General features: G+C 40.0%; 1 protein-coding gene across 1 annotated transcript; it reads left to right on the forward strand.

Moving 5' to 3' along the window:
- Positions 1–555: 555 nt before the first annotated feature.
- LOC134302014 (cytosolic phospholipase A2 gamma-like) lies at positions 556–18,323 on the forward strand. The gene is made up of 12 exons (XM_062986988.1): positions 556–581; positions 2,892–3,000; positions 3,201–3,343; positions 3,429–3,630; positions 3,982–4,087; positions 4,164–4,304; positions 8,567–8,683; positions 9,347–9,475; positions 10,496–10,582; positions 11,750–11,898; positions 17,178–17,233; positions 18,314–18,323. The coding sequence occupies exons 1-12, from the start codon at positions 556–558 to the stop codon at positions 18,321–18,323; spliced, it is 1,275 nt and encodes a 424-aa protein (XP_062843058.1).
- The last annotated feature ends 1,710 nt before the right edge of the window (positions 18,324–20,033 follow it).

Here is a 20,033-nt window from a genome sequence, read left to right on the forward strand (position 1 = left end):
TCACGATTGTGTCCCGCTTGTTGTTGATTCTTCACAAAAAATTACAATTTCATATCTTTATGTTTAAAGCCTGAAATGTGGCAAAAGGTTGAAAAGTTCAGGGGGGCTGAATACTTTTGCAAGGCACTGTACATGTATAGGAGTCTGGAGTGAGTAAATGAATGAGGAGGTGAGTGAATGGGTTAGTGATGTATTAAATTGTTTATTGTGTTGTTTTGTGTTTTAGAGATATAAAGAATATCTGAAGATGCTGAAAGAGAGACAAGAAGCTCTGGGGATGACGTGTTTTTGTGTGTGTGTATATGTATTGTGTGTGTATTGTATGCAGGTGTAGTCTCTCTGTGTGTGTGTATATGTATTATGCTTATCTGTAGTGTATGTGTATATGTATTGTGCGTCTGTAGTGTGTGTGTGTAAGGTCATAAACTTTGGGGGACCTTCAGAACCAGCCAGAACCAGCAATGTGTGAGTGGAACCCCAATTCGGGTCGGGTCCGCTCTGAAAAAGACATTACGTCGCTGCTGGGGCAATTTGCTCCTCCAAGGCCGTTCCATCATGAAGACCAAATGCTGCGACACCGGGTAAGCTCTCATGTTCTTTATTCAGATGAAGGAACATAATAGTTTTTTGTTCTTTTTCTTTCTTTCTTTTTTCTTAAAATACAAAATACTTGACCAGACGTTAACCTACAAATGAAATCATTCATGAAGTAACTAAGAATCCTACAAACACCTGCAGACTCATTTTTGTGTACAGCTATCATAACCCAACAAAAGATATGAACAAGCCGGCTACAAGAACCCAGCACTGAGCCCAGTTTAAAGCCCCCCTCAGCTAAAGCAGATCATGTTTAATTAGGCACAGAGAAGTCCACTTTCTGTTAACCTGCACCTCCACACCACCACAAGCACATATGGGCACGACCGATGGGCATGTTACACCAATACAATGACAATTTCCATTACCGAGATAAAAACAAATGCAGAGCTTGTAAAAAATGGTAAGGGTTGCCAGATCCAAGAAAGCGTGGCTGACCTTTGTGGACAATTACCTGTCAGGTAAACAGGCCTATAAATCATGTGTCTTCTGTCAGAAATGTCATTGTTTTTGCAGCCTTAAGAATCCTTGATTCCTTTTTTAACCTTTGTCCTGTAGTAGATTTTTTAACAACTCATCTGTGGAGTTTTGTATAGTAAAAGGTTAATCTCTGTCAAAAAATAAAAGGGAAAAAAAAACAAAGCTGTTTTTACATGGTCTTAAAGAGGTGTCATTATAAATACACTGCATTCATGATGAAGGAAGTGGTTGATTTTTGTTCTACTAAAAGAATTCTGCACCCATAATGCAACAATGGACTTTGGGATCTTGCCAACAATTTCAAAACGGCTGGTAAATCCGTTATGAAATAAAAAAATAACATGGAAACGTCCAGGCGATTGACCAGATTTGACGGTTTTCATGCTTTTCATTGATTGTGACACCCATCTCTAACACCTATACACACAGTGCTGCTATAAATACCCCTGATTCAGCTTCACCTGCACAGCTCAGCATTTACACGCCAAGGTACATACGTCACCTTTTACTGCATTTGTACATTTGGGGTACACTCGTGTGTTGTTATTGTGTGGTATTATAATTCTTATTAATATAAATAAAATGTACGCATGTATGCATGTATGCAAACAAAAATAGACACAAATATTATGCAAGCACCACTAATAATAATAATAATAATAATAACTCAAGTAGTAGTTTTGCAAAGCTTTTGTAGCTTCCTGATGTCGAAGGTAAAGAATTATTGTATTCAATTCCTCAAAGTCCCTCTGACCGACCTGCAACTGCAAAATAGTTTATAATCTTCTGATTATAAAATATCCTGTACAAGAACATTTTCTTTCTTTTAGAAACCAGTCTTCAATTATTGTGGCTTTACGTTTGGGGTTATCATCTCGTAATTTTTAGATTTAATTTCTTGCATATGTTCTGGTACGTTTATTAAGTGCTCTGTTTCATGCTCACCTTGCTATAAAAGATTGATTTAAATGATGATACAATAATCAGATCTGTGTGTGTTCCTTTAACACAGGGCCAGTTATTGTTGGATAACTCTACAATAAACAGTAAATTATTATAAACTACAGTTCGTGGTTACTCAGGTTGTCTTTGCCTTTCATTAAACTGAATTTAAAATGACAATGCTTGTGTTCCAATCATTCAGTCACAGAAACCAGTTGCAGAAATCTTTGAAATGCCAAAACTGCCAAGACAAACAAAATGCTTTTTACAAGTAAATATAGGGCGGCACGGTGGCTAAGTGGGTAGCACTGTCGCCTCACAGCAAAAAGGTCCTGGGTGGGGCGGTCTGGGTCCTTTCTGTGTGGAGTTTGCATGTTTCTCCCGGGTCTGTGTGGATTTCCTCCAGGAGCTCTGGTTTCATGCAAGTGAGGTGAATTGGAGATACTAAATTGTTGATACAAACTTGTAAACTGATGAATCTTGTGTAATGAGTAACTACCGTTCCTGTCATGAATGTAACCAAAGTGTAAAACATGACGTTAAAATCCTAATAAACAAACGAACAAGTAAATATAAACTGGATTAAATCTGATTGTTAAAGGACAACCATATTGATTAAAGTAATTGTTTATTTAATTATAACTCTCTCATTTGCTCCATTTCTCATAGATGGAGGAGACAAAGAACAGTGAAAGGTAATTTTTTTGCTCTATTTTGTCTATTGTTTTGATCACAGGATGATGCTCTCCAAGTTATACAACCATACCTCGATAAAGTCAATTTAAATATCACTGATTCTTTATATAGAGGTTTAAAAAAAAAAATTATCTGAATGTAATAAAATGTGTTTTTATTTTCTCTTTTTCTATCAGTCATGTGATAATAGGACACGTCCTGAGTCAGGGTGAAAAAGAACATGTGGTGACGAGGTTAGAAACAGTTTTATACTGTCTGAAGCAGAACGGTATACCCTGCAGCGTGGTAAGAAACACCTCACTGTACAGACGTATACTGTACTATTGTGTATCCTACACTAAACTACACTAACCACAATCTTCTATATAAATGAGGAATTAGTGGATATTTACAAAACAATTCTGGCATCATAGAACTTAGAACACTGTGTAGAAATGTATCACTCAAACTAAATTAGCGATGTTTACTTTTTTTATCAATGGCAGGATGAAATGCCCAACATTGCCGTGCTGGGTTCTGGTGGAGGTCTGAGAGCCATGGTGGCGCTGCTGGGATCAGTAGGCGCTCTGGATAAAGTGGATCTGCTGGACTCAGTCATGTACCTGAGTGGAGTCTCTGGATCCACCTGGTACTGAACATTAAACTGTTGATCTAACATTACTAACAGAACTGTAGAGTGTAAAACCATTTACATGTCCATCTGTTCTCTGAAGGTGCATGTCATCACTGTACAAAGAACACGACTGGTCCACCAACCTGAAGGATCTTACAGATGGCATTGCTAAAAGGCTGGTTGATGGAAAAGTCTCATTTTGGAGAAAATATGACAAGCTGATGAAATATTTTGGTGAGTCAGACAACTTCAGTCTGACGCATGTGTGGGCAGTGATGTTTATATCAGGAGAAGTGAAAGAGGTAAGAACCATAATAAACTATTATTATTATTATTATTAGTAGTAGTAGTAGGAGTATTGTTGTTACTATTATTGTTGTCATTATAATGATAATTGTTGCTATTATTGATATAATTATTATTATTATTAATATTATCACTTATTATTATTGCTATTATTATTATATTTATTATTATTATTATTTTATTATTATTATTATTGCTATTATTTTTAAATTTATTATTATTATTGTCTTTATTATTATTATTATCACTATTATTATTATTATTATTGCTATTATTGTTATTGGAAGTGTGGAATGTAGAACTGATGAATGGATTGGTGAAGCCAGCACAGTGTATTCTCTCTACAGATAGGTGACGGTGGTGTAACGTGGCAGGAGGGGTACAACACCAAAGATCCGTACCCCATCTACACTGTGATTGATCAGACCTGTGAACATGAGCAACAGTATAAAGGTATTTTTCTCTGTTTGTTATGGTTGAATGGTTGAGTGTATGTGGATGGTAATGAAAGTGTCTCTCCTTTGTACAGATGTTTGGTTCGAGATCACTCCTCATCTGTCTGGTTATTCACACACTGGAGCATTTGTGGACACAAAACATTTGGGCAGTAAATTTAAAGCTGGATCTTTGACTGAACCCCAGTCTGAGATGGACAGGCTGTACCTACAAGGTAAAGCACTGCTATGTATTTAGCATAACATGTTTGAGGTAGACAGTTTTGAGCAGGTGAGTTGGTAACAGGTGAGGGAATCGTTACTGGGTATAAAAGGATCCACCAAAGAATAAGATAACATTTCTTTGCAATATTGCAAATAATTTAGGTTTCAAGATAGCTGCAAGGATGGGTCGTGAGCCAAAAAAAAGAGAAGTAATAACAACAAACATAAACACAAAATGAACTTCTATGCAAACGTCCCCTTGTGGAGGCTTTATGTTACATCTTGTAAACTATAGTGGGACCAGATTGTACAGAGAGAGTAAAATGCATCGTTTGTGTTGCATGGTTCAGGTAAAAAATCATGAACATAATGTAGGTTACTGGAAGGAAAAGTTTATCATAGCAGAAAAACATTCTTTAATAAATATAACCACATGAAAACCCTTGCGAGTAAATGCCATCGCTTAGCAGTAAGACAATGCAAGTGCAAGGGCAGTTGTAGCCCAGTGGTTAAGGTGCTGGACTGGTAATCAAAAAGGTCACTGGTTTAATCCCTACCATTGCCAGGTTGCCACAGTTGGGCGCTTGAGCAAGGCCCTTAACCCTCAGTTGCTTAGACAATATACTGTCACAGTAATGTAAGTCGCTTTGGATAAAAATGCATCTGCTAAATGCTGGAAATGTAAAAGTGCTGGACTGGCCCACTGCCTGCAGTCCAGACTTGTGTCTCATTAGATGTGTGGTAGATTAAAGCACAATACACAACAACTAAGATCCTGCACTGTGTGAAGGAAAATGTTAATTCATACATAACAAAGAATGCATTGCTTGCAATTAAGTGACCTACAAATCCTGTTGCTCACAGTTTTACGACTTACAGATCCTGTAGTAGTTGTCTTCAAACAGTTCCTACTTCCTACCTAAGTAACATCTGTCAACGTGTAAACTTTCCCGCTGTCCCACAAGGACATGTCTTCATGTATATAAGGTTGATCATTCTCTTTCTTGGGATCGCACTGCTGAGGTTTCTACACTGCTCAAAAAAATAAAGGGAACACTAAAATAACACATCCTAGATCTCAATTAATGAAATATTCCAGTTGAAAATCTTTATTCATCACATAGTGGAATGCGTTGAGAACAAAACAACATAAAAATGATCAATGTAAATCAAAATTATTATCCCATGGAGGTCTGGATTTGGAATCATACTCAAAATCAAAGTGGAAAATCCAATTACAGGCTGATCCAACTTCAGTGGAAATTCCTCAAGACAAGTTAAAATGAGGCTCAGTAGTGTGTGTGGCCTCCACGTGCTAGAGGTAGCATGAGACGTGTGTCTACAACCCACAGAAGTTGCTCAGGTAGTGCAGCTCATCCAGGAAGGCACATCAATGCGAGCTATGGCAAAGAAGGTTTGCTGTGTCTGTCAGCACAGTGTCCAGAGCATGAAGCAGATACCAGGAGACAGGCAATACACCAGGAGACATGGAGGGGGCCGTAGGAGGGCAACAATCCAGCAGCAGGACCGCTACCTCCTCCTTTGTGCCAGGAGGAACAGGAGGAGCAGTGTCAGAGCCCTGCAAAATGACCTCCAGCAGGCCACTAATATCCATGTTTCTGCTCAAACTGTCAGAAACAGACTCCATAAAGGTGGTATGAGGGCCTGACATCCACAAGTGGGGCTTGTGCTTACAGCCCAACACCGTGCAGGGCGATTGGCATTTGGCAGAGAACACCAAGATTGGCAGATTCGCCATTGGTGCCCTGTGCTTTTGATGGATGAGAACAGGTTCACAGTGAGCACGTGACAGACTTCACAGAGTCTGGAGACGCCGTGGAGAACGTTCTGCTGCCTGCAACATCCTCCAGCATGACCGGTTTGGCAGTGGGTCAGTAATGGTGTGGGGAGGCATTTCATTGGAGGGCCGCACAGCCCTCCATGGGCTAACCAGGGGTACCCTAACTGCCATTAGGTACCGGGATGAGTTCCTCAGACCTATTGTGAGACCATATGCTGGTGCAGTGGGCCCTGGGTTCCTTCTGATGCATGACAACGCTAGGCCTCATGTGGCTGAAGTGTGTCAGCAGTTTCTGCATGAGGAAGGCATTGATGCTATGTACTGGCCTGCCCGTTCCCCAGATCTGAATCCAATCGAGCACATCTGGGACATCATCCACCAATGCCACGTTGCACCACAGACTGTCCAGGAGTTGACTGATGCTTTAATCCAGGTCTGGGAGGAGATCCCTCAGAAGAACATCCGCTGCCTCATCAGGAGCATGCCCAGGCGTTGTAGGGAGGTCATACAAGTACGTGGAGGCCACACACACTACTGAGCCTCATTTTAACTGGTCTTGAGGAATTTCCACTGAAGTTGGATCAGCCTGTAATTGGATTTTCCACTTTGATTTTGAGTATGATTCCAAATCCAGACCTCCATGGGATAATAATTTTGATTTACATTGATCATTTTTATGTTGTTTTGTTCTCAACGCATTCCACTATGTGATGAATAAAGATTTTCAACTGGAATATTTCATTAATTGAGATCTAGAATGTGTTATTTTAGTGTTCCCTTTATTTTTTTGAGCAGTGTATGTGAAAGGCTTGCCAGTGTGATCTTTATCTGCAGATAAGAATAAACCTCTTTTCTACTTACAATCCAGTTTTTAAGATATTTATTAAAGGGGTTTTTCCACCACAACCGTTAAGCAATGTGGGTGTTACATCAAGCAAAAGTGAGATTCACAACAATTAACATCGTCTCAATCTCTGTCTAAACTTCTTTTTGTTCATACTGTCCAGACCCACAATTCCAAGTTGCTTAATTTTTGATTGATTTATATTTTGGTTATAAGCGGTGAGAGTGAGAGGAGGAGTAATTAGTCGTGTCTGAGAGACTGAGAGACTGAGAGACGCTTATAGTCCGGATTTAGCTCCATCTGATTTTCACCCTTTTGGACGCTTAAAGAATCTTTAAGGGTAAGAAGATTTTCATATGATGATGATGATGTGAAAGCAACGCTGCATCAGTGGCTACGAGCTCAACTTTTTTTGCTGATGGCTTTAAACAGTTGGTACGAGGCTGGAAAAATGCACCGGAAGGCGACTGTGTAGAAAAGTGATGGAGTTTGCTTTTGTAATTCTTAATAAATAGAGTTTAAAAAGTTTAAAAATTTGGCTTGAATTTGCAAAACCGAGTGTCACCAGGATTTGGTTGTTTTCTGGTTGCTGCGCCAGTGTTCCCCAAATTCATTTCTACAGATCACCACAGTTTTAAGATCGACCTGCTAAACATCTAACCTATTTATTACTAGGTCTAGTAGGTAGGATACACCTCTAGCTATTCCCATTGTTATCTATATACACCAATCAGGCATAGCATCATGACCACCTTCCTAATATTGTGTTGGTCCCCCTTTTGCTGCCAAAACAGCCCTGACCCATCGAGGCATGGACTCCACTAGACCCCTGAAGGTGTGCTGTGATGTCTGGTACCAAGATGTCAGCAGCAGATTCTTTAACTCCTGTAAGTTGTGAGGTGGGGCCTTAATGGATCAGACTTCCCATCCAGCACGTCCCACAGATGCTTGATTGGGAGATGTGCTGAACTTCTTGTTGTGCTCTTCAAACCGTTCCTAAACCATTTTTGCTTTGTGGCAGGGTGCATCATCCTGCTGAAAGAGGCCACAGATTTCAGGGAATACTGTTTTCATGAAAGGGTGAACATGGTCTGCAACAATGCTTAGGTGGGTCATACATGTCAACGTAACATCCACATGGATGGCAGGACCCAAGGTTTTCTAGCAGAACATTCCTCAAAGCATCACACTGCTTCTGCCAACTCGCCTTCTTGTTGTGTTGTATAATTAGTCCTGTTATTTCTTTCTTTTGTGCAATCACACCTTCAAAACACAACGTCATGTAAAAGAAAACCTGATTCATCAGACCAGGTCACCTTCTTCCATTGCTCTGTGGTTCAGTTCTGATGCTCACGTGCTCATTGTTGGTGCTTTTGGCGATGGACAGGAGTCAGCATGGGCACCCTGACTGGTCTGCAGCTATGCAGCCCCACAAGCAACAAACTGTGATGCTCTGTGTATTCTGACACCTTTCTATCAGAACCAGCATGAACTTCTTCAGCAGTTTGAGCTACAGTAGCTCGTCTGTTTGCACTTCTGGTAGATGCTAACTCCATAAGCTATCTATCTGTCTGTCCATTATGTTTGAGCAGAAAATGACTGTGTGTGTTTCTGTGTGATATTTACAGGTCTATGTGGCAGTGCACTGGCTGATTTTCGTAAAGATATTGAATGGATAATCAACTGGATAATCAACTGGATATTACAGCACATTTTTGGAATCTCGTCTGTGGTTTGTCATTCAGGTATAGAAAGTTCTACCCAAAACAAAAAATGGGTTCACGTGGAAAAAAAATTCTGGAATGAATGATTGTTTTTTTTATATTTATCTACAGGTGTGATATCTGCTGAGAGTTTAGTACAAGGCCAAATCCCACCAGAGCTGCTGGGTGCAGAAATGGATGAGGAAAGCCGGCGCCTCCTGCACCATCTGCAGTGGAATCTTACTGCCTTAACAACAAAAGATCCATCAGTTCATGTGACGACATTCAAAGAAGAACTGATTAAAGGTTCAGTTTATTTTTAGTGTTCAAACTGTACTGTTCTTTATCATAATCAAACATTCAGGTCCTGGAATACTAAAATATAGTAAATCTTTACATGAATCAGATACATATGAGTGCTTACATCATTGTGAGCGCTAGGATTTGTGCTGCTTTATGTAACTTTGATGAATAAAAGTTAATAGCTTAGCATCCCTGTGTGCATGTTTGGTGAATGGGTTCCTCTTTAATCTTTTCCCTTCTAATATCGAAGTCATTGTGCAAATGTAGCTCAGATTAGTATCTGCTCTTCAGTCACGTTATGGTCTCCTAAATGAGTCCATATTTCATAAAATGATGATAAGTAAAGAAATCCTTACACATTTACTACAAATGCAGACGCTGGGTTTAATTCTGTGTGTTTAGGAGACTTTGGCGAGGCGGAGGTTTTCAAAACCAGCTGGATTTTATCTGAACGCACCATCTCGAAGGAGGACATAATAAAACACACCCTGCAACTGTGTGAAGAGCTGCTGAAAAGAATGAGCGGAATTGGTGAGTAAGACACCACTGCTGATATATAACTACTCTTAATATAAAACCTTCTCACTTCAACAACCAAAAATTACATTTCAAGCAAACTACAGTTCTATCATTCTTCAAAGGAAAATGTACAACCCCAAATCAGAGAAATCTGGGTGTTAGTTTTTCCTACAGACACGTCTTAAAGTGTGCAGCAGTACGGGGTTCAAAATTCTCCACACATTCTCTATTGTAAACAGGTCAGGACTGCAGGAAGACCACTCCAGTACCCGTACCCTCTTCTTTTGCAATCCATAACAGACCCTGGCACTGATACGACCTCATACTATGACAGAACCTGGTACTGACACCCCATACCATGACAGATTGTGACCTGTTGCTGATAACAGCAAGGTTATCATGCTGGATGGTTCTAAATACGCTTCCTTAAGTGATCAGAGTTAATGGATTTTCAGATTAGACTTACTCCCTTGGTCTTTTACAGACTGAAATTCCTCCTGATTCCTTGAATGGTTTAATGATATTCTGCACTGTAGAGGGAGAACATGCAAATCCCTTCTAATCTTTCTTTGAGGTTCATTGTTTTTAAACATTTCAATCATTTTCTCACACATTTGTTGACAAACTGGATCCTTTGATCATCTTTACTCATCAGAAGATCAGAAATTCACCTGTTGACGTGTCTGAAATTACATAATTATTTACTTTTGTTAACCTCATTACTAGCCCTAAATTACCCCTCCCAACCATTTTTTTTAATTTGTTGCAGGCCTGAAATGCAGAAATGGATGTTTATTAATAAATGAAATGAGGTTGACCAGATAAAACATGAAATATCTTGAGTTCATACCATCTACAATCAGAAAAGCATGTTCCACACTGTCCAAACATTTTCAGATTTGGGGTGGTGTATATATATTTTCAAAGATCGTTACTACTTTGATTACTAGATAACACAAGAAAACACTGATTATTAAAACCAAAAGTGAGATCAGAGTGATTTGTGATCTCGTTCGTTGTGATCTTTTTCAGGATGGGTTATTCTCCTTGTAAAGATCATGGAGCTCATTAAATCCTGGACCTGGGGAACGACCAACAACTTTCTCTACGGCATGACAGGTATGAACAATGTAGGAACAATCACTTATTTTAAAAAAAACACTTGACCTTCGATTTATTGGTCATTCCATTCCAATTTCCAACTATAACAGCTTCAACTCTTCTTGGTGATCTTAACAAAAGACATAATTCTTCACAATTGTATTTAATATTTAATCAACCAGTTCACTGAATTCTATTTGAAAGCACATTTAAGTATTTGAAAACAGTCATCTCACTCATCTTCGGGAGAACAGCCAGTCTGAAGTTCCTACAGAAAATACAAAGACTCTGGGACTCCAGTGAACCACAGGGGGAAACAATATCTCTAAATGAGAGTGACTTCAGGAAGCAACATGTAAAGCACGACAGTCCTCTAAAGCCTCAGCTAAGCTCAGTGTACGTGACATTACAAAACAAAGGGTACTGGGCCAAAATCTGATTCATGGGAGGATATCAATGACGGTACCCCTGCTAACCCAAAAAAAAAAAAACATTAGTGCTTACCCAACGTTTGAAGAGAGCACCTGGCTGATCTGCAAAACTAATGTTTTATGGACTGATTAAACCTTAACCTAAATATATCGGCTCCACTTACCATATAGGAGCGCTTTGTACCTTTACAATTATAGACTGTAGTCCATCAGCTTCTCTACATGATTTGTTAGCCCCCTTTCATGCAGTTCTTCAGTGGTCAGGACCCCCACAGAGCAGGTATTACGTCCAATAGGTATTGGACGGAGGATGGTTCTCAACACTGCAGTGACACTGACATGATGGTGGTGTGTTAGTGGGTGGTGCACTGTTAATGATGGATCACACACAGCAGTGCTGCTGGAGTGTTTAAACACCTCACGGTCACTGCTGGACTGAGAATAGTTCACCAACCAAAAGTACCCAGCCAGCAGCCACCTGTGGGCAGCGTCCTGTGGCCAGTGGATGAGCAACTCAAACTGTTCAGAAACAGATGAGCTATTGTCTCTGACTTTACATCTGCAAGGTAAACCAACCAGGTAATAGAGTGTGTAACAGAGTGGACAGTGAGTGGACATGATGATTAAAATCTCCAGCAGCGCTGCTGTGTCTGATCTGTTTTTTTAGTTGATATTTGAGGTAGAACAGAAATTAAATGTAATAAATTTGGTCCCGTGATATACTGTGTAAATTGTTATTATAATTATTGTACAGACCCTTGCTGCAGTAATCTGAAAACTGAGACCAGATGGTACGAGGATGCTGGACTGTTACTGAACTCCCCGTACTTCTCAGTGCTAAGAGAAGAACGGAAAGTTGACCTCATCATTTCCCTCGACTTCAGTGATGGAGATCCCTTTAAGGTATTTAGCCCAGTTTATTTTCTTTGTGTTTATGTTTAACAATCAAGATTGTAACTAACCTGTAACCTCTAGTTTTGCAGCTTGATAAATGCAGTTATTTCAGCTACCTACCTTTTCCTGTAATCAGGGGAAGTCTAGCACCATCCGTAACCACTGGGTGCAGAGCAGAAATACATCCTGGACAGGGCGCCAGTCCATCATGGGGACATTTTACAGGATCTAATCCAATTGAGTTCTAGCTCTCAAGTTCAAATTAAGTGGAGGGATGAAGGGAAGGTCGGGTGGGTTTTCCATAATGCACTTGTTCATTTTGAATTTACAGCTAATGCTTTGTAAAGCTCAGAAATGATTGTGTTCTATAAGCGATGTACTGATATTATTATTTCTTTTACACTTTCTTTGTTTGATCTCTCATGGATGTGGAAATTTTATTTCTACAAAATCATTAAAATCTTGATTCAAATAAATCATATGAAAACTTGAATCTCCATCATCATCCATCAAATATTATCTCCATCCAGAAACACGAATCCACCACTGTTCCACTCGGCAAGGTGTTCCTCAGGGTTCTGTTCTTGGGCCACTACTTTTAATAATAAACTTTTTACATTAGAACTTCCACTGCTGTACTTATTCCACCCCATTCAGTGTAACCGACTAAACCCACTAAAACCCCCTCACATTTAACTCAGATATAATAAACCATAAAATTTAACTGATTGGTTCTAAAAAGCAAGTACACCAATGCTCAGGTGTCAATATTAACATTATTACAAGGATTCGACCTGTCGAAATGTTGAAATAAATGTTGAAATAAAACCAATACTGCCTACATCTGGTGGGAAGTGAACCAACACTCCCTTTAGTTGGTGGGAAGTGAACCAACACTGCTCCTAGCCGGTGTGAACTGAACCACCACTGCCCCTAGCTGGTAGGAACTACACCACCTCAACCACTACTTCTCCCAGCTGAGAAACTGGGAAATGAACAACTTGCACCTCAACTGTCTTTAGGTGGTGAAATTTAAACCAACACTAAGCAGCCGATGCTTTCAGCATCTCTGATTCTATATCTTAGGTCTCCAAGTTAAAGTTCTGAACTAGGCACACGTTAGAAAACGAAAACAAAGTCATTTTAGTGGCCCAGAAAGTCTCAATGTCCAAAATCCAAGACATACCCCTCCACTGACCCAAAAGCACAAGAAAATTCAGCTCTAAGGAAGCCACAGATGTTTTGGGAATTTTTTGTAAAGCAATAAAACAGAACATTTCAGGTCTATGGATTAGGGCTGCCACTAACAACTATTTTTCTACTAATTTAATTCATAGACTATTTTACCAAACTTCTTTTATTTTAACAACAGACTGTACGGTATAATAATATGACACAGAACTAAATGTAAACAGGGTTTATGTCCATATTATCAAATTCTCAAGCGCTCCATATTAAACAAAGTGCAGCACGTGTTTATGGTGTTCTGTACACAAAGCAAAGTGCTTCAGCTCATAGTAAAAATAAAATAGTTAGATGTAGCCACGTCTCATTAAGTCCAACGTACAGTAACGACAGAATGAGCCCAGATTCTAACCTACACATTCACTCAACACTTACTTCACATTCTGAGCCATGTAAACACAGTGGTGAGTGTTTGTGCTTTGAGTGCAAAAATCGCGAGCCCAACACAGCAAAAGTGCACAGCGCATGTTGCTTCACATGTGAATGCGTCCTAACTGAACTTGCTAGGAAATACGGTATTCCAAGATTTCCGCGATTAAGAAGTTAAATGAAACAATATAGACGTGCAACATGGCGCTGGTGCTGCTGTGTAGTTTGCAGCAAATAGTGCTGAGGGAATCAAGTGAACGCTTATATGAATGGAGATGTTGTAGAAATTAAAAAGAATCATTTATAAACATAGTTTTAAAAATGATGCATCGATTTAAAATATTGACGTCGGCGCTGTCACCAATCGAGGCAGCCCTACTATGGAACAGTACTTCACCTGGAAGAGAAAGTAAGAACGCTGAAAATAACCCCCATGCCTACTGTGAAACGTGCCGGTGACTCAGTGATGTTCTGGAGCTGCTTTGCTTCATTTGGCACTGGAAACCTGCAGTGTGAGAGGGGAAAGATAGATTCAATGAAGCGTCAGGAAATCCTAGGAGAAAACATCATGCCTTCTGTGAGGAAGCTTGGGCAGCAATGGACCATCCAACAAAACAATAATCCAAAGCATATCTCAAAGTTTACCAAGGCTTGGTTTCAGAAGAAGTCCTGGAAGATTCTGGAGTGGTCACAGTCGCCTGTTTTGATCCCCATAGAAAATCTTTGCTGGGGTTTGAAGAAGGTGGTTGTGCCACACAAACCCAAGAATATTACTGAACTGGAGACTAGGATTCCTCAGGAACGCTGCTAGAAGCTGGCTATGTTTCATGTTTGCAGCAGGTCATAACAGTAAAGGGGTACTGTACTAAGCATTTTGGTTTTCAAAAAACATGTGGTAAAATGGCAGCATGGAGCAAACTGACATCTGCACTTGGTGGAAGGTTTGGTTCTGGGAATGGGGGGTGGTTTTATTTTAATCAATGAAAACAACAAATAATATAGTTCATTAGTAGAGTTATTTCACCAGAATGTGGCGCTATCACTGTGTTACAATAACATGTCGTAGTACGTGCACTTGAAAATGTTTACGCTGTTTCAGAATCAGGGTATGACTTTTTAACAAGGCAGACGTGCTGCAGTCCATCCATCTGTAGCTGCTGAAATGCAAAAACTCCCTCTGCAGCAGTAACAGCACCTTCTGATATTCAGTCTTTACCTGATGAACTCTCTTCTTTAGCTGCAGTTTTGTGTTTTGCTGAACCGGCACCTTTATTGGACACAGGTTATGCATTCTGCTTCCCAAGAAACCCAACCAAAACAAAAACATGGACATTTTTTTAAATTTTGTCTTTGACTTTTCATTCAAACTTTAATTCAGGATTTTTTAAAGAGAAGTGCGAGGAGACGGGACCCAAAGAGAAAGGTGAAATCAGTGCACAAAGACATTTCCAGACATTTTTAATGATTTAGAAATCCTGGCCGGTCCAAATAAGAGGACATGTCCAGAAAACAAAGAACGTACGGTCACCCTAACTAAAAATGCTTGTCGTTAAGGTGAATAATTCAATCACTAAAGTGGCGTTTTGTGTAGATTCCAGAGAAGCCACTTGTTGTGTTAGTTGATATCAGTTGTGTTTGTTTGTTTGTTTGTTTATTAGGATTGTAATGTCATGTTTTACACTTTGGTTACATTCATGACAGGAACGGTAGTTACTCATTACACAAGATTCATCAGTTCACAAGTTTAATATCAAACACAGTCATGGACAATTTAGTGTCTCCAATTCACCTCACTTGCACGTCTTTGGACTGTGGGAGGAAACCGGAGCTCCCGGAGGAAACCCACGCAGACACGGGGAGAACATGCAAACTCCACAACAATGGACCCGGACCGTCCCACCTGGGGATCGAACCCAGGACCTTCTTGCTGTGAGGCGACAGTGCCGCCCTCAGTTGTGTTAAACGATTTAAATTGTTCTTTAATGATTTGGTTTGTTGCAAAGCTGACAGTTTGTACAACTCCCTCATAAATCTTATATGCAGTGGGCATCAAATCATTTAGATTTCCATTTTAATTTGTAAGATGAAGGGGCGTGTCATCAGCCAGTTTTACCCTGACAGAGACCCCCCCCCCCCTCCCCCCCAAAAAATACTGGGGAATTTCATCATTGCTGTTCTAAAGATCCTGACCGACCAGTTTGCTGTACATGATACAGTTGTTGATACTTTAACAGACATCTGGGGAATGAAAAGCTGGTCTTGGCATTCTTTCTTTTTTGGGGGTGTTGCCCGTTAGTTGGAAATGTATGTATTGTTTAGCAAGACGCTTCTTCCAGTGAATATCATTTTAAACATGAACTCAACTGTCAAGTTCACACGTCCTGTTTTGCTATTGCAACATGGATATACATAAAAACCTAACGAACATTTCGACTAACAGATGTTTATGACTCAATTCAGGTTCCTTACCAAGGTCCAGTCAATATGAAACTGCCCACTGCCCACCAAATGCCTACTGTCATCATACATGACCCACACTCTTCACCACTAGATAATAAACAAATGACCTGTTTATGACCCATGTCTGCTTTTTTGTGTTAATGTATAAAATGTATTTACAGTGTTAGGGTGCGGGTCGTACCTGGCTTCTGAAACGCATGGTGAAGCAACACCAAGCCGGCTGGTATCAGTTTCATAGAAATAGCAGGTTTTCCAACCTAAAAGCTGGCAATTTTGAGAGGAAGAAACTGTTATATATAGAAAAACTCCCAACTGGAGCGAGTTAGCACTTATAAGACAGAAGTGATGGTCACCTGCTCCTTTGTGTCCTGTCTGCTGACCGATATGACTCTTAATGTGGATCACTGTAGAACTCATTTAGTAGTTGTGTCATATCCACTCATACCAGCACAACACACACTAACACACCACCACCATGTCAGTGCAGTGCTGAGAATGATCCACCACCTAAATAATACCTGCTCTGTCGGGGTCCTGTGGGGGGTTCTGACCATTGTTACTGTTACTGACTGAATGTGATTCGCTTCAGCTGAGGGGGCCTTTTATAAGCAGCCATTAAACGCGAGTCAGTGCTGGGATTTTGCCCTCTAGTCTGTTTGTCTGTGTGTCCCTTTGCTGGTGGGTTAGACTGATATGCCAGGCTGAACACAGATCTGAATGTAAACAGGGTTTATGTCCATATTATCAAATCCTCAAGTGCTCCATATTAAACAAAGTGCAGCACGTGTTTATTGTGTTCTGTACACAAAGCAAAGTGCTTCAACTCATAGTAGAAATAAAATAGTTAGATGTAGCCACGTCTCATTAAGTCCAACGTACAGTAACGACAGAAGCCACGGCTTCATTGCTCCCCTCTGCGCGAGTTCGAATCCGCTCTTTTTGGCTTTAGCGCCATTCTCTCTTTTTTCTTCCGGCTCCTTCCCAGCTAGAGTAAGCTGGTGACAACGCCGGAACAGCTTTAAGTTAAGCTGTTACATGTATTATTCTTTTGTGTTTTTATACCGATTAGTTTTCTTTTTTTTGGTGAGTTATCTTCCGCCCTTTCATTGTCACCGCTCCGTAGCATTGCGAATAACATGAACACCTCGCACCCGAGCGACCCGGGTTCGCGTCTCGCATTTTTGTTCTTGTTCACTTTTTTCTCTGTTTTCCAGTTGCCTGCGGCGCCAGCGGCATCATTCGGGGCTTTCCCGAATTGTTTTTTGTTCCCGTTATTTCGCTTTTGTTTATTGTTTGTTATTAATAAATAAAGATAATATTAACCTCTGCATCTTTGGGTCCTTCTTCTCTCATTATAACAATTTCCAAACATTTTTGGTGATTTAGAAATACTGGCCGGTCCAAATAAAAGGACATGTCCAGGAAACAGAAGACGTACAGTCACCCTAACTTAAGATGCTTGTCGTAAAGGTGAATAATTCAATCACTAAAGTGGCGTTTTGTGTAGATTTCAGAGAAGCCACTTGTGTTTGTTGATATCAGTTGTGTTGTTTGTTTGTTTGTTTGCTTATTATTATTTTAACGTCATGTTTTACACTTTGGTTACATTCATGACAGGGACGGTAGTTACTCATAACACAAGATTCATCAGTTCACAAGTTTAATATCAAACACAGTCCTGGACAATTTAGTGTCTCCAATTCACCTCACTTGCACGTCTTTGGACTGTGGGAAGAAACCGGAGCTCCCAGAGGAAACCCACGCAGACACGGGGAGAACATGCAAACTCCACAACAATGGACCCGGACCGTCCCACCTGGGGATCGAACCCAGGACCTTCTTGCTGTGAGGCGACAGTGCCGCCCTCAGTTGTGTTAAACGATTTAAATTGTTCTTTAATGATTTGGTTTGTTGCAAAGCTGACAGTTTGTACAATTCCCTCATAAATCTTATATGCAATGGGCATCAAATCATTTAGATTTCCATTTTAATTTGTAGTATGAAGGGGCCTCAAAGGGCCCCCCCCCCCCCCCCCCCCCCCCCCCCCAAAAAAAAAAAAATACTGGGGAATTTCATCATTGCTGTTCTAAAGATCCTGACCGACCAGTTTGCTGTACATGATACAGTTGTTGATACTTTAACAGACATCTGGGGAATGAAAAGCTGGTCTTGGCATTCTTTCTTTTTTGGGGGTGTTGCCCGTTAGTTGGAAATGTATGTATTGTTTAGCAAGACGCTTCTTCCAGTGAATATCATTTTAAACATGAACTCAACTGTCAAGTTCACACGTCCTGTTTTGCTATTGCGACATGGATATACATAAAAACCTAACGAACATTTCGACTAACAGATTTTCATGACTCAATTCAGGTTCCTTATCAAGGTCCAGTCAATATGAAACTGCCCACTGCCTACCAAATGCCTACTGTCATCACACATGACCCACACTCTTCACCACTAGATAATAAACAAATGACCTGTTTATGACCCATGTCTGCTTTTTTGTGTTAATGTATAAAATTTATTTACAGTGTTAGGGTGCGGGTCGTACCTGGCTTCTATCAGCCGGCTGGTATCAGTTTCATAGCAATAGCAGGTTTTCCAACCTAAAAGCTGGCAATTTTGAGAGGAAGAAACTGTTATATATAGAAAAACTCCCAACTGGAGCGAGTTAGCACTTATAAGACAGAAGTAATGGTCACCTGCTCCTTTGTGTCCTGTCTGCTGACCGATATGACTCTTAATGTGGATCACTGTAGTACTCATTTAGTAGTTGTGTCGTATCCACTCATACCAGCACAACACACACTAACACACCACCACCATGTCAGTGCAGTGCTGAGAATGATCCACCACCTAAATAATACCTGCTCTGTGGGGGGTCCTGTGGGGGGTCTTGACCATTGGAGAACAGCATGAAAGGGGGCAATGGCCGATGGGCATGTTACACCAATATAATGGGGCGGCATGGTGGCTTAGTGGATAGCACTCAAAGCAAGAAGGGTTCGATCCCCAGGTGGGGAGGTCCAGGTCCTTTCTCATGCTAATTTTTTTTTCTCAGAAATGTCACTGTTTTTGCAGCCTTAAGAATCATTGGTTAATTTCACACTTTTGTCCTGTAGTAGATTCTGTAACAATTCATCTGTGGTGTTTTGCATAAAGAGCAAAGTTCATTAAAGAATAAAAAAATAGAATAGTAAAATGTTTATCTCTTTCAAGAAAAGAAAGCAAACACGTTTTTTTACATGGTCTATGAAGAGGTGCCAACAAAACGTCTGATACATCAGTAAAATAACATGGAAACGTCCAGATGATTGACCAGATTTGACAGTTTTCATGAAAAACCTGCTTTTCACCGATTGTGACATCACTTATAGTTCTGCTATAAATACCCCTGATTCAGCTTCACCTGCAGAGCTCAGCATTTACACGTCAAGGTACGTACGTCACCTTTTTACTGGGTTTGTACATTTGGGGTATACTCGTGAGGACCGTGTTGTTATTGTGTGTATGAATATATAAATAATAACTCTAGTACTAGCTTCTATAGGTAGTTTAAAGCTTCCAGATGTTTAAGGTAAGAAATTATGGTATTCAATTCCTCAAAGTCAGACCTGCATTTTAACAATCTTTTTAATGGTATTTAAATCAAAAGATTAAGAAGCTCAGACAAGAAACCAGTCTTCAGTTATTGTGGCTTCATGTTTGTAGTTTAATTTCTTTCTTATGTCCTGGTACGTTCAGTACGTTTACTGTTTCATGTCATTCACAACACAGGGCGCCACCTTTGGTACCTCACCTTGCTATAAACTTGCTATTGGATTAAATGATGCTTCAGTAATCAAAGCTGTGTGTTCCTTGTTTACGCAGGGCCAGTTATTGTTGGATAACTCTACGATAAACGGTAAATAATTATTTAGAAACTACAGTTCATGGTTACTCACTCAGTCTTTGTCTTTTATTAAACTAAATTTTAAATGACAAGTTTGACAATTATGCAAGAAGAACAGAAATAGGGAAGCACTGTATGTGAACCATATTGGTTAAAAAATCAGGGTTTTTTTATTTAT

Source organism: Trichomycterus rosablanca, chromosome 2 (genome assembly GCF_030014385.1).
Source record: "Trichomycterus rosablanca isolate fTriRos1 chromosome 2, fTriRos1.hap1, whole genome shotgun sequence".
In the NCBI taxonomy this organism is placed as follows: Eukaryota; Metazoa; Chordata; class Actinopteri; order Siluriformes; family Trichomycteridae; genus Trichomycterus; species Trichomycterus rosablanca.

Bases quoted from the DNA above. Each gene is read 5' to 3' on its own strand.
- LOC134302014 (XM_062986988.1), top strand. From the start codon at position 556: ATGAAGACCAAATGCTGCGACACCGG. The intron at 582-2,891 runs GTAAGCTCTCAT...TTTTTCTATCAG, and splicing joins ACCAAATGCTGCGACACCGG to TCATGTGATAATAGGACACG. The intron at 3,001-3,200 runs GTAAGAAACACC...TATCAATGGCAG, and splicing joins ACGGTATACCCTGCAGCGTG to GATGAAATGCCCAACATTGC.